Source organism: Globicephala melas, chromosome 1 (assembly GCF_963455315.2).
Source record: "Globicephala melas chromosome 1, mGloMel1.2, whole genome shotgun sequence".
NCBI lineage: Eukaryota > Metazoa > Chordata > Mammalia > Artiodactyla > Delphinidae > Globicephala > Globicephala melas.
The window spans coordinates 144,733,857-144,749,072 of record NC_083314.1 but is presented as its reverse complement, the minus strand read 5'-3'; the positions used below and the strand labels follow the sequence as shown (position 1 = coordinate 144,749,072).

Genomic DNA, 15,216 nt, shown 5'->3' with positions numbered 1-15,216 from the left:
ACCTTATTTACTCTTATGAAAAATGCTATAAACAGAGGTGTGCAAATGTCCATTCAAGTCCCTGCATTCAGTTCTTTTGGGTATATACCCAGAAGTGGAATTGCTGGATCATATGGTAATTGTTTGATTTTTTGAGGAATCCTAGGAAATCACTTTTGGGAAAATGAAGACCTGGATATCAATTCAGTAAAGATTTTGTGCCCATGTATTTCTTGTAAAGTCTTTACATACCCCAGACTGAAAACTCTTGTTCTGAGTCACACCTTAGAACATAAAGGAGGTAATGTAATGTGTGGTGGAAAAAGTATGAGTTTGGAATAAGACAGGGGTGGTTAGAATCCAGTATTTAGACTAGAAACTGAGGGCAAGCCACTTCTCTCTCCAGTTTCCTTTTCCATAAAATGAGGCTAATAATACCTATCCATTAGGACCATTAATGGGATTTAAATAGAATGAATGAAAAGAACCTACCACAGAGCTTGACAATTCACTTGAAAGGACATTGTTTAGAGACCTTGGTACACAAGACAGAGGAATAGCTCTGCCCTAGAGCATGGCTGCCTGATGACAGCTACATGTGTGCAAACAGGTAATTACAATATAATGTAGTACTGAGCCAAGATAGATGTATTGGGGAGAGGGGCATTTTATCCTCCTGAGAAAAGCCAGGTCTGCAAGAGGTGGCTCAAAATGTGAAGAATGAGTAAAAAGAAGTTTTAGGCAGAGGAAACAAGCCAAGGAAAGACAAAAAAGCATGAAAGAGCATGTTGTGAGGGGAACTTGAAGCAATCTGGTGTCACCACAACACAAAACGCAAAGACAATGGGAGCAAATGATGTTGAAGAAGCTTCCTAAAAGGCATGGTAAAGATCTCGACTTGATCCTGTGCCTTGGTTTCCTTGTACACCTCAAATTCTTGTATAAAATGGAAATGATAATAGTACCTTTGTCATAGGCCTGTTAGGACTAAAGGCAAACGAAATGGGATAATACACATAAAGCACTTAGAAGAGTGCCTGCCACATACTGAGGCCCAAATATTTTCTAATGTTAGTATTATTTTCTTGAGTGTGGCAGGAAAGGCTTTAAGCAGGGGAGTGACATGGTCACATCTGTGTTTTGGAAAGATCACTCTGGGGGAAGTAAGGAGGATGGATTGCAGGAGAGAATATTGGAGGCAAGTAGGCAAGTTACAAGGCTACAACAATAAATAGTCTAGGAAGTAGAAAAGGCCTGCCCTGTACAAGAGTGACAGTGAGGAAGGAGGGAATTCAGGTATTTAAAAAGTAGAAGAGAAGAGCTCTGATGCCTGTTAGAATGTGGGAGGTGCAGGTGCACGAGGAGTCCTAGACAGAGCTCCTAGATTAGGTCCTCAAGGTTAGTTTTCTTCGTAAATGATCTCCCTCCCTCCATTCTCCAATAACAAAAAGGCCATCAAACACATTTCCTTTTAAAGTTTTATTAAAGTTTAATGGAACAATTTATATATATATATATATATATATTTTTTTTTTTTTTGGTTAACCCCAGTACAAAAATACAGTTGACGACTTGACAAAAATGGCTCCATCTAGGGCTTGAAGGTTTGAGTTTCTCCAACAGCAACAGGGGAAAGCATGCTTCCAGCTGGGCTGAGTCCAAAGCACACAGCCATTCCCGCACACGCATGCGTGCAAACAGGGAAGCCAAGCCAGAGAAGAGGAAGGAAGTTGAAGGGATTCAGGAAGAAGCCCAAGATTATTCCCAGGAGAGAAAGAGAAGAAACAGGCTGGTCTCCTTGGTGGGGTAGAATTACGGATTTACATTTAGGACTTGTTTTAAATGATAAGCTATTTCTGCAATTTTAACATTATAAAAAAAGATGCTTCTGGTCTCTCTTCACCACTAAGGTGAGTAAAGCAGGAGGAAATGGAAAGATTCAACTACTGCAGTGTGAGGAGTAAACCTCCAAATGGCTCAAGTTTTGTGTCAAAAGGTGTCATTCTTTACCTTCAATGACAGAGACATTTAGGTGAGAGGGGACAGGAGAAGGAAGTCTGCCACACTCTGCTGGATCACAAACATGGAGACCAGCTTCTGGCAGCAGAACTCTTCCACAGTGAGAGGGCCCCTTCCCATGGAGGCAGGAACAAGGTTTAAATGTTCTGAGTGATTCCTCAATATTCCCTTCCCTGCTGCCTTCCTTCTAGAACAGTAACTTTGATGAAAGGAGGGATACATTCATGTTACAACTCATCTTCGAGATGTTTCTCTCTGAAGGCATCACCCGTCAGCCTTTCCTGAGCTTCCTTCATCCCCTGAACAACTGTGAAATAAAGGTTGAGGGGAAAAGTATGAAGCACGTCTTTAATATTTGACATGTGACAACCAATACAGATTTTTATGTTTTAGGAGAAATATAAGAGGAGCACAGGATCTGGATTCAAGATCTAGTTCTGGATTTTAGCCCTGGAAAGTCTCTTGAATTTGTTTCCTCATCTATAAATAAGGTGATGCTACCTACTTCACACAGATTATAAAAATTAAATGAGAGAATGAATAATAAATGTGCTTTATAAACTATGAAGTCTTAAAAAAATGTTAGTAGTTACTTTGGCTTACCCTCCAGGATTAGAGTTGAACCCCTGTCACAGGCTGTAGATATTCACTTGACACTAAGGGAAAAGAAAACATCTTCCTACCATCCCCATCATCTCTTCTGGAGGATCGCTGCATTTAGTTCATATCCTGTGGAGGTTACAGTTTACACTGGTATGTGAGTGTGTGCGTGTACATGGAGGGAGGATGGTCTTCACTGAAAGAGGTCATCATATCTAGTATCAATTACGTATGGAAGAAGTCAAGTTCTCAGGCACAGGAGAAACCTGGAAGGCAGGTCCTGGTCAGACGGAAGATGAAACTTCTCATCTATCTTGGGCATCAAGGAGGGCAGCTGTTTTGGTACAGGCTCCCCATACAATGGCAGGCCAGTTGTTAGGCTGAGCCAGAGTCTGTGGATCTCAGAAAGCAAACCAGGTAGTATAGTTTGTTACATCCCTTTTGTTTTGCCCAAGCCTTTAGTAAAGCCAGGTTTGAATATTCCAGTTTCATGTCAGCTGAGCCATGGAGAATTCAGGCAAAGGGTTCTGTGTCCACATTTGGACTAATGTGTTAAAGGATGATGCTGGTGTCAAGATGGAAGTGGTAACTTCATGAAATTCTAAAAGGAAGGTGAATTTCAGGGTCAAGAGTTGGGGACCTATGGGAATTCCCTGGTGGTCCAGTGGTTAGGACTAGGTGCTTTCACTGCCATGGGCCTGGGTTCAATCCCTGGTCGGGGAACTAAGATCCCACAAGCCTCACAGCCAAAAAAAAAAAAAAAAGTTGGGAACCTAAAGTTCAGCTACCCTTCTCCATGTGGAAAATTTCCCTGTAACACCAACCTCCAGTGATCGGCATTTGGGTAGGAAAGATGACATTCTCCTTACCCATGGAAAGGAGAAGATAACCTCTGCAGATCTCTTTCCTCTACCTATCCTGAGAAATTAGAGTTCTGAGGACTCAGAACATAAAGTGATCAACAACCTGGCAGCATGGCAATGGGAGACACATGGCAACTTAGCAAACAACCCTCTTTTACAGATGGCAGGGAGAAATTCAGAAGGAAAACAGGGACATTACGTGGCATGAATTCCAACCTCTCCCTCTAGAATGACTGTGCTCAAGGATAAGAGAACAAAAAAGCATGACTGACTTATGATTTCAATCTTCCCTCACATGTTTGTGCTGACGCTGTTCCCTCTGCCTCGAATGATGCTTTCCGCATTCCTCTGCTGGCTAGGACTCAACCCAGTCATCATTCCCTCTAGCATGCCTCACGCCCTCTCCATGTTGGGCTATACTCCCCCCTACACACACACACCCCTTGCTTCTGTAACTTGAAATGCCCTCTTCATATGTGTCCATAGAGACAAATTCTTATCCGTATCCATCTAGATCCAGTTAAAGTTTACTATCTATGAAACCTTTCAGACTAGATCAGCTAACAGTTAGCATTCCCCTTCTTTGAATTCTCACAAGAATAGCATTAGTGCAGTGGAAAAAAACTAAGTTCTGGACTGAAATCCTGGCTCTGTGACTTTTTAACTGTGGGTCCACGGGCAAGTGACTATTTCTGGGACCTTCAGTTCTTAACAGTTTCCTGTGGGTCAGTTAGCTCCCAGCTGGATTATAAAAAGCTAGGGAAGGGGCTCAGTCTTATCTTTCTCCTATATTCTACACAGCATCTAGCCAAAAGCTAGTCATGCAGCAGATGCTCGGCTAACATGTTGAATTAGTTTCCCATCACAGACCTTGCATGTGGTTCATCCTACTGAAACCTAGCAGCAACCCTCCCTCTTCTCTCTCAACATAACCATACCTTGCTCAGCACTGGTGTAGAAATACTTGTAGCTGGGGTTTCCATTCTCATTGATGATTTCAGGACGCACCTTGCCACTGGGATCTATTGTAGACAAAATGGCAGAGGGATTGCAATAGTTACAACAGAGAGGTACTTTAAGCACCATATGGTACATTAGGCCTTCTGGAAAACGAGACCTGCCCATCTTTGCAGCCCATTATCTCACCACCTTACCCCTTGTTTTTTATGTTGCAATCACAATGAATTCCTTGTAATTCCCTGAACACAACCCACCCCTACCCTCACTCCCCACCATGCCTTGGTATATGCTGGTCCCTCTTGCTGGCATGTTTCTTTTCTGTTTGATAATGGTGGGATCTATATTTTTATTTGTTTCCCCCATAGAATCTAGCAGAATGCTGAGCAAAGATTAGGTAGTCATTAAATATCTTTTATAAAATTGTTTGTGGAAATACATTTTTCTTGTTATAGAATCCCATTGCTTCAACCTCACTACAGGGTCAAGGGTGGGAACTGTGGCTTATCTCAGTCCCTGTAGTGCCTAGCAGTGCTTGACATATGGCTGATGCACAAATGATTGCTAAATGAATAAATGAATGATCACTACTCTCCCACTGCTCACAAAAGCAGGTAGTTTTGGGGTTTTGTTTTGTTTTTTACAAAAGCACGTAGTTAATGGGAAAAGTTTTCCTTCAGATCCGAGGTTCTGGCATTCAGAACTCCCCATTCTCTCTTGAAACTGGTTTTTGTTTTTGTTTTTAGCCATCTCAATAAAATTTCACTAGGTGGAGTCAGTGCCTTGATTCATTTCTCTCTCCTTCTGCATCACAGATCCCCAGATTAAGACCTTTCACCTTACCCAGGAACAGGATTCGTGGAATATAACCCCCATCAGGGCTGAAATCTTCATCTTTGGGTTCTTCTTCATCCTGTTAAGTATAAACCTTAAGTCAGATCATGTTCCCTCTCTCCTCAAAACCTTTCAGTGGCTTCCCCTCCCACTCAGGGTAAAACCTTAAGTCCTTGCAGTGGCCTAAGAGGCCCTACTTCAACTGTCACCTGGGCACTTCTCTAACATCACGCCCTACCCCTTGTTCAGTCTTTTCCAACCACACTAAGTTGCCTGCTGTTGCTGTCATTAAACAAGCCGGGCATGCTCCCCACTCAGGCTTTTGTATTTGCTCTTACACTCCTCCTGGACACACTTCCCCCTTCATCCACATGACTCACTCCCTTTTCTGCTTCAAATCTTTGCTCAAATGTCACCTTGTTTTCTAACTACCTAATTAAAATTGCAAACTATCCCCACCATTCTTCATTTTTAGCCATAGCATTTACCACTATCTGACATACTTTACTTATTTGTCTGTCTCCCCATATTCAATTCCTCATATGTAACTTAATGACAGCAAAGAATTTTGTCTGTTTTGTTCACTGCTGATTCTCAGTACCTACATCACTGACTTGCACAGTTTTTCTTGAATGCATGAATTGATGAGACTGACATTTTAGTACAATTGTGAAGTTACACTTCTCCCAGGAGACAAGACCACACAGTTAGCTTTCTTTTTACGAAATCTCTCAAGTTGGAGAATGCTCACTGAACACATTTCTGTTTCCTGTGAGTGGTGATTCTAACTCATCACAGAAAGTGGTGAGGCGTTTAGATGCATAGAAATCAACAGTAATTTTGTCGTTTATGGTGTGATTCCCATTTCAGAAGTTATATCAAATAGTTAATATAACTTTGCCTTCAGTGAGGTGTGTCAGCGTTCAGGCTATCCACTAGCTTTATAAGCAATCCCTTAGCTACCTCAACATTAACTGGTAATGTGTTCAGAAGATTTCCAGTCCTATGTTTAAATAAACATCATTTTATAGAAACAGGGCTAGGAGTATCATCACAGAGCATCCGAGCATCCCACATTGGAAGAGTACAGCCTAAAAGGCAGCACAGCTAGGTCACAGTACCTATTCTTATCACCTATTAGGCTCTATGACCTTGACTAACCTAACTCCTTCAGGCCTAAGATGCTCAATCTGTAAAACAGGGATAGCATCAATGGCCTAAAAATCCCTTCTAACTCTAAGATCTGATATTCTGACTTGGGATTCCAACACCTCTGGTCAATGTGAAATACATAAAGGATATCTAATGAAATAAGAAGAAGCTCTACATATAAGCCCAGCACAGAGTAGGGTTTCAACTGAATCATATTTTGCAGGGAATTGTGGCCTACACATGTGACCACATCTTTAGTTCAGTTATACAAAGATGTAAAAACATGTCATAATCATAAGCTAAAAGTGAAGGGACCTTAAAATTTAGTCATCTTATCCAATCTTTCTTCTCTTACTTCCTCCCACAAATGGGGGCTTGATAGCATTCTACCATATCTGATGCAAGACTTAGTATTAGAGTTCAAGAGAAAAACACATACAGACAAGAAGACAGCTCTGCTGAGTAAGATTTTATACCATCAATGAGGCTAACTCTAAAACAGTAAAGACTTAAAATCATAGCACAAAGGAGAAACTCTGGAAGTCTTACCTCAAGATTTACCATAACAAAATTATGGGAAAGTTCTGAAATTTCTGTAGATTCTGCAAATTTGGGCTTTAAAGCTAGGGGGAAGAAAAGATTTTGGAACAGAAGAAAACATCATTGTCATACCCAAACCCTAATTTGCTGAGATGATTCATATAACTGACCCTTTTGCTAATCTTAAGACCCAGAAATTAGAACACTTGAATTCTGGTCCTGCTTCTGCCATTTACTTGCATAGTTATGTAACTTAAGTGGCTGACTTTATTTCTCTTAAGCTTTCATCTAATTTATAAAATATAGATAACGGCATACTGACAAAAAAATTATTACTATTGGCTTTTTTACGTATTTCAATAACATCTATTTAAGAATAGATGTAATAAAGACAATAGAGTAACAATACTCTACCACTTATGTATATATATTATTAAACTAGCAATTTACACTAATTTTATACTCTTTTTCCTACATGATTTTATTAAGTGTAGCATACCAAACAGAAGGAGGAATCTGACTGGGAAGTGGCAGGCTGGTATACCAGAAAGAACACAGGCTACAAAGTAAGAAAACCTGGGCTCTAATTTGGTTCCCACCTCCTCCAGTAAGACCACTCCTCATGTCTCTCTCTGTTACATACAACTGTCCATACAACTATTGTAGCACCTGATCCCATATTCTACATAACCATATCTTAATTGTCTCACCCTCCAACCCCTTGCAAATACAACTGCAAATTTCTTGAGGGCAGGCAATCTATACCATAAATTTCTTCGGTATTCCTTCAAGCAATAAGCAGTGCTGAGCCAAAGTCAGTGTTAATATATTTTAAACATTAATATTTGAGAACACATCTGAGGTCTGATCATTTGCACCTACCTTTGCAAGCTCCACACCAGGACTTATGGATAATCACCATCAGGGGTAATCCACTTAAAAACAAAATGAAGAAATTATAACCTAGTAATTCCACTTCTTGAAATATATTCTAATAAAATGACCAACCAATGAAGACAAAGATTAATGTACAAGGATGTTCATGTAGTATAATTTCAAGAAGAAAAATTTTAAGACAATCTATTCAATAATAGTGGACTATTACAACAAAATTATTGCTAAGTTCTGACATTCCAGTAAATTCTGCAAATTTGGGCTTTACAGCTAGGGAAAAAAGACTGTAGAAGAAAACAACAAATTACAGCATTTCTAAATGTTATGGTTATATAACCACTGAAACGTTAATAAAATTTTTCACTAGTACACTGTTAAAGGCTAGAATATAAAATTATTATCTATAGTTTAGTTTTAATTATACAAATATGTAGAAAAGAGTCTAAAAGGAAATGTTCCAAAACATAATAGAGGTTATCTCTGGATAATGGGATTGTGGGTTTTACTATACTTTTCCTGTATTTCCCGATTTTTCTACAATTAAGTGTTTTTTTGTTTGTTTGTTTGTTTTGCCACACCATGTGGCTTGTGAGATCTTAGTTTTCCAACCAGAGATTGAACCTGAGCAGCGACAGGGAAAGCACCAAGTCCTAACCACTGGACCACGAGGGAATTCCCAATTAAATGTAATTTTTATAATCAGGGAGGAAAAAGCTTTTTCTTTCATAAAGTAATAAGCAACATATTCCACCTGAATCAGTCTTGGCCAGCTGAAGCTCTTACGCTCTCAAGGCTCAAATGCCGATTTGTAGAAGGGTCCTATGTAATCAGACGTTGGCTTTCTCCATCATCCAACCCCCATATCACCACATCACCACATGCTGTACAATACTATCACAGCATTTAACACATTGAACTGTATCTTTTATTTACCACATTGAACTGTATCTTTTTATTTACTTAGAGCTTCTTAAGGAAGGAACTCTTAGCTGCCTCTATACTTCCTACACCTAATATAGAGAATAATATTACTGGTAGCAAAAACTTATACAGCATTTACTGTGTACCAGGTACTATTCTAAATATATATAAATTAATTTAGTAAGTGTCAAACGAATTAGTCAGCTATCTCATCATAGGCCTACTACAAATCTGGGACAGAATGGTGCCTCTAATACTTGTAAAAGCTTATAAACTAAATGAGCAGGACAAGGTTAGGTAAGAAGTGTGATCTACATAGCCATAATAATAATAGCCAAATGTGCTAAATATTTATATGACATTGTTGTATGTCCTTTACACACATTATCTCATTTAAATTCTCACAACAGGGCTTCCCTGATGGCACAGTGGTTAAGAATCTGCCTGCCAATGCAGGGACATGGGTTCGAGCCCTGGTCCGGGAAGATTCCACATGCTGTGGAGAAACTAAGCCTGTGTGTCACAACTACTGAGCCTGCACTCTAGAGCCCGCAAGCCACAACTACTGAGCCTGCGTGCCACAACTACCGAAGCCCGTGCACCTAGAGCCTGTGCTCCATGATAAGAGAAGCCACCGCAATGAGAAGCCCATGCACAGCAAAAAAGAGTAGCCTCCGCTCACCGCAACTAGAGAAAGCCCGCACATAGCAACAAAGACCCTACGCAGCCAAAAATAAATAAATAAATTTATATATATAAAAAAATCCTCACAACAATCCTAAGGTAATGGTCTCATAATAGAAATGAGAAAACTGAGACTTCCAAGAAATTAAACATTTGACCACATAAATTCTAGGTTCTGCCACTTTAGTAGTTAACTTGTAAGTCTGACTCCAGAATCAATATTCTTTCTGACCACTATGTCTACTTCAATTTAAAACAGCAATCCAGAATCCATGGGTTTAAACCCAATCAACTGATAATCAACTAACTTGGAATTTGAGAATGAAAATGGAAGAGGCCTTAGATGCTGCCTAGTCCAAACCTCCATTTCATGCAGGAATCCAGTCTCATATATCAGAAACAAAAGGTAGTCCAGATAACCTGATAAGCAAGAAATAATCACCAACCAAGGCAACCCATCCTTTTAACAGCACGGTGTACTTACAGAACAGTTTAGAATGTCTTGCTTTCTCTTTTCTCTCAAGCAAACTCCTATTCATCCTTCTAGAGCAGAGGTAAGCAAACTAGTCTGCAGGCCTAATCCAGCCCACTGCCTGCTTCTGTACGGTAATTATATACAAACATGGGTTTTTTTTTAACATTTTTAAATGTTTGAAAAATAAATCTGAAGTATAGTACCTTGTGATATATTAAAATTAAATATAATTCATATTTCAGTGTAACTGGTTTTATTAAAACACATTCACACTTATTTGTATACTTATTGTCTATGGCTGCTTTTGTGCTACCATGGCAACAGTTGATAAGCTGCAACAGAGACCCTATGGCCCTCACAGCCTAAAATATTTACTGTTTGACCCTTTCCTGACCCTTGCTCTAGAGTGACAGTCCAAATGTAAACACCTCTGTGAAGCCTTCCCAAAACCACCACCTCTCAACAGCTAGTTAGTCCAATTCCTCCTCTGGGATCGCAAAGCATTCTAACCGCCAGTCCTTTTTATCCTCTAATCACCTGTTTACTTGTCTAAACTACTAACTTCTCAAGGGCAAAGACTATCTAATACATCTTTGAAAAACACAAGCACTGGTAAGGTAGGTACCTACCATTTGTTTACTGAAATCAATGAAAAAAATGAAAGACAAGCTTAAAGTGCTATTTGTCTTGAAAAACAGAATGAAGCACCCAGTTATGGGAGTTGTCGTAACAGTCACCCTAGGTTAAGACCAAAGCATCGAGACTCTCACCCAGCACTATGAAAGTATTTTTGATCAAAGGCATAACAGGGATACCTGTGTATCTAAAATGTTACATTAAGTAAATTACATGAAGAACATAAAGCAAAAGAGATGCCAGCACACTGCCTTCATCGAAAAGATTTTATTAAATGAAACAATCTAGTGGTTTTGTCTTTCACCATTAGAACCAAAGCTTCCCAAGGACAGAAACCAGTGGATCTATCTGTGATCCCAGGCCCCAGGACAGAGACTAGCAAAAAGTAGGCACAGTACTCAAAAAACTGTGGTATGAAAAAAGGGCCAGTACAGATGCAAAACTGTGTCATCTTCAGTTCTGTTCACAATTATTTTAAAACAATTCATCCATCCAGTCTGCTTTCCCACAATTCAGATGGGGGAAATCAATGGTATGTGATATCCCAAGTAGAACCCAATCTAAGTAAACCCTGTCCACCAGAGCTCTGTCCTCTAGAGAAACTTGCCAAGCTCCTCCAAGCTAGTTCTCCATTCTTTCTAGTCTCAATTTATGCTGTAAACTCAAGGCCTGGCACATTCAGAAACGTACGAGTGAATCGGTCACAATAGCTCTATTTCCACGCATCAATATATTCTGCAGACCTTCAGATTATTCTTCCCACAGAAACAGAGAGTGCAGTAGTTAGACAAGGAGCCATGACTTTCCCCCACCAGCTCTGGTTAGTGCAGGCTCTGGCTCAGATACTGCAGAAACATGTTGGCCAGTTGAGGCAGGTTCTCATTGTTGGGATGCATTTTGGTGTAGGAAATAAACTGGCGACGGAGGCGACTCAGTTCTGCCATGGTCAAAGGCCGGGTAAACCGCAGGTGCTCTGTGGTGCCAGAAAGCTTAAGCAAGTCTCCAGGGACTGCGCTCTTCTGAGCTTCCATCAGTCCTGCCAACACCTGGCTGGTGACCTGGTCCAATTGGTGCAGAAAGGTGCCGGAGGCAAGTGGCTGTGACTGTGTAGACTGATGGGGTGGAGGAGCCCGGTTCTCAAACAAGGCAGCTCTGATCTCTGACAGAGGCAACGGCTCCTCTAAGCCCACCAAGGTGAACAGGGGCCTGTCCCAGCGGTTCCGAGAGTCGGGAGCTTCGAAGCGCAGCGCTAGGGCCTCCAGAAGTTCGGGAGGGTAAAAGGCACCCGACACATGCTCTGCAGATTTCTCGAATTCCGAAGTCACAAGAGCTGGAAAATCTGGCGTCCTGGTTTCCTCCCGCTCCAGTTCCTTAGGTACTTCTGCCTGGGCTCTCCCATTTACTACAGAGTCCACTGCCTGCGGTTCCCCGAGGACACCGGTGCCCGCCGCCAGAGGTCTCCCTCCCTCCTCAGCTCGCGGCCTCCAACTCACACTGACATTGCGGCTCGGACTCTCATCCGCGCCCGCCACCCGCGGTCCCCCGCTCAGACCGCCTGGCCTTACGCAGTAGACCAGGCACAGCGGAGTGCGCGCCGCCCGCGCCAGGCAGTACAGCTCGTAGCGGAAGCCCTTGATGTAATTAAGCGAGTCGAGGATGACCACTTCGTGGCGACTCAGGCGCCGCTCCACGGCCGCTCGCAGGGCCCCACGCAAGGCCTTCTCACGGACCGAATCGCCGTACACTGTCGCGTCCTCCGCGCCCAGCACCTCCGCGTCGTCCACCACGTACACCGCGCGGCCCTCGGCCGCCAGTGCCACGCGGAGCTCCTCCGCGCGCCGGCTCTTGCCGCTGTACGGCAGCCCGCAAAACACCACCAGCGGCATCCTCCCAGGGCGCGGCCATGTGCAACCGCGCAGCGTCAACTTCCGGGTTGCGGGCTGCTCCGACGCAAACCGGAAATGCAAGCCACACTTCCTGCCTCCCTTGACTCTTACAGGACCTCTGTTGCTATGGGAACAGGAGTTCTAGACCAACGAGAGCCAGATCCTGCTCTCTCCGAAAGGAAATGGAGCTTAGAACGGCATCGGCTATTTCTGTCAAATGTTATACGTCTCAGGAGAATGTGATCTCCTGGCGGCCAAAGACTATGTTCATCAATTTATAATGGAGCCTTAAAGAACATTAAATATTGCAAAACAATCAGCACTATATTTAGCAAATGGAAGACAATTCACAAATACTAGTTCCCCTTCATTCCTTACAGCCAATAACATTCAGTAACTGTTTATTCAATAACCATTTCAATCATTCAATATCTTCATGGTTGGGAATTCAGAGATGAACATAAAACAGTACCCCGACAAAGCAAGGGTCTGAATGGGAAAAGTCAGGCACCTACAGGCAGAATAACATACACTCTAACGGATAGAGGTAGGTTGGGTTGTAAAAGTACAGAAGAGAAAAACAAAATGCCCACAAAAATTGCCGAAGACTTTACCTAGGAATAGTCATTTGATTTAGAACGTGAAAAACTAATAGGAATTTTTCTCCTGGGTAAGGATGCCAGATAAAATATAGGATGCCTAGTTAAATTTGAATTTCAGACAATCAACAAAAAATGTTTTTAAAATAAGTATGTCTCAAATATTACTTGGGGCATATTTAAAATTACTTATTGTTTACCTGAAATTCAAATTTAACTGGGCATACTTTATTTTTATTTGCTAAATCTGGCAACCCTACTCCTGCAGAAGGTATGAGGCTCAGAGCCATGAAGCTGTAGGATCTGTTCTAGCAAAAGCAAGCACTACAGTTTGGTAGGTGCAGAAGTGTGAGTATTTCTGTGCAAAGATGTGTGTGTATAAAGGAAGTGCACATACATTGTATCTTTATATCTCTCCAGTACAGTATAGTAGAGAATGTTCAAGTCTTGGCTCTGTTACTTACTTACTAGCTGTGTAAACTATTATCAAGTTATGTAACCATTGTGTATCTAAATTTCCTCTCCTGTAAAATAATAACAATGGTTCTTATTTCACAGGCTGAACCAACCTCATAGGTTGTGAGGATTAAATAAATTAATGAATATAAAGCACTCAGATCAATGTTTAGCCTTTCCTCCCCTGTTCTGCCTTTTCCTCCTCCTTTGTATAAGTCTTCTGTGAATAGACTAAACCTACTTGGAACTTAAGACTATTCAACTTGAGACTATTAGGCAGCATGGCTTACTGGTTGAGTGTAGGCTCTGAAGCCAGAGTGTCTGGGTCCAGATCTTGGCTCCACCACTTAACTAGCTGTGTGATCTTGGGCAAGTTATTTAACTGATCTATGCCTTAGTTTTCTCATCTGTAAAATGAAGATAACAACAGTACCCACCTCAAAAGAGTTGTTGTGAGAATTAAATGAGTTAATTCACATAATTCAATGTCTGGTGCATAGTAAGCACTTAATAAATGTTAGGTAGTAGTATTATTTTTGTTGTTATCAGGCAGCCCCTCCATTACTCTGCCTTGGCATAATCCTTCACCTGAAATTAATGCTAAGTTGATGGCTGGAAAATGTTTTACCACCATAAGTAACCTAAAACCATATCTTGTACCTGGCAGCTGCTTCTTTCTTCCCATCTTCTAGTGTCCTCCAATGAATGTGATCTCCAAAACCTGGAAGAAAAGAGCCTCATAAACATTCACACATGAACAAAGGGCAAAGACCCAAGAAAGAAATGTGGCATGTTCACAAGATACTCATAAAAAAAGGCTTTCCTTTGTCAAAAGCATGGTGTTCAAGTCCCAAATCCACTGCTTTCTAGGTGTATGGGACCATGGACAGTCCTATACCTCAAGCCTCAGTTTTCATACCTGTAAAATGGAGATAATATCGCCTAATTCAGTTTTTAAGGAGATTAAATTAAATAATGGTGGACTTCCCTGGTGGTGCAGTAGTCAAGAATCTGCCTGCCAAGGCAGGGGACACAGGTTCGAGCCCTGGTCCGGGAAGATTCCATATGCCATGGAGCAATTAAGCCCATGCGCCACAACTACTGAAGCCCACATGCCTAGAGCCCGTGCTCTGCAACAAGAGAAGCCACCGCAATGAGAAGCCCTCACACTGCAACAAAGAGTAGCCCCCGCTCACTGCAACTAGAGAAAGCCCACAAGCAGCAGCAAAGACCCAACACAGCCAAAAGTAAAATTAATTAATTGATTAATTTAAAAAAGACCTAAATGTAAGACCTGAAACCATAAAACTCCTAGAAGGGAACATAGGTAGAACACTCTTTGACATAAATCGTAGCAATATTTTTTTGTATCAGTCTCCTAAGGCAAAAGAAATGAAAGCAAAAAGGAACAAATGGGACCTTATTAAACTTAAATGCTTTTGCACAGCAAAGGGAACCACTGACAAAACAAAAAGACAACCTACCAAAATGGAAAAAAAAATTGCAAATAATATGACCTATAAGGGGTTAATATCCAAAAATATATAAACATCTCATACAGCTCAATATTAAAAAAACCAACAACCCAATTAAAAAATAGGCAGAGGATTTGAATAGACATTTTTTCAAAGAAGACATAGGAATGGCCAATAGGCACATGAAAAAATACTCAACATCACTAGTCATTAGGGAAATGTAAATCAAAACCACAATGAGATATC

The 15,216-nt window shown here is 41.2% G+C and overlaps 2 protein-coding genes across 2 annotated transcripts in view; both read right to left on the bottom strand.

Annotated features, from left to right (window-relative positions):
- RAB3B (RAB3B, member RAS oncogene family) overlaps positions 1 to 7,881 on the bottom strand; it is an 86,221-nt gene extending 78,340 nt beyond the window's left edge. Inside the window, exons 1-4 of the mRNA XM_060305571.1 lie at positions 7,827 to 7,881; positions 6,954 to 7,027; positions 5,262 to 5,331; positions 4,400 to 4,483 (exon numbers count right to left, since the gene is read on the bottom strand). Of these exons, the coding sequence (XP_060161554.1) occupies positions 4,400 to 4,483; positions 5,262 to 5,330 (153 nt within the window). The 5' untranslated portion in view covers position 5,331; positions 6,954 to 7,027; positions 7,827 to 7,881. The remainder of the gene's footprint in view (positions 1 to 4,399; positions 4,484 to 5,261; positions 5,332 to 6,953; positions 7,028 to 7,826) is intronic.
- Positions 7,882 to 10,330: 2,449 nt separating this feature from the next.
- Positions 10,331 to 12,476, bottom strand: KTI12 (KTI12 chromatin associated homolog). Its single transcript, XM_030870132.3, has one exon. It carries the CDS (start codon positions 12,438 to 12,440, stop codon positions 11,376 to 11,378), a length of 1,065 nt encoding a protein of 354 aa, XP_030725992.1. The 5' UTR covers positions 12,441 to 12,476; the 3' UTR covers positions 10,331 to 11,375.
- Positions 12,477 to 15,216: the final 2,740 nt, after the last annotated feature.

Bases quoted from the DNA above. Each gene is read 5' to 3' on its own strand.
- KTI12 (XM_030870132.3), bottom strand. From the start codon at position 12,440: ATGCCGCTGGTGGTGTTTTGCGGGCTGCCGTACAGCGGCAAGAGCCGG.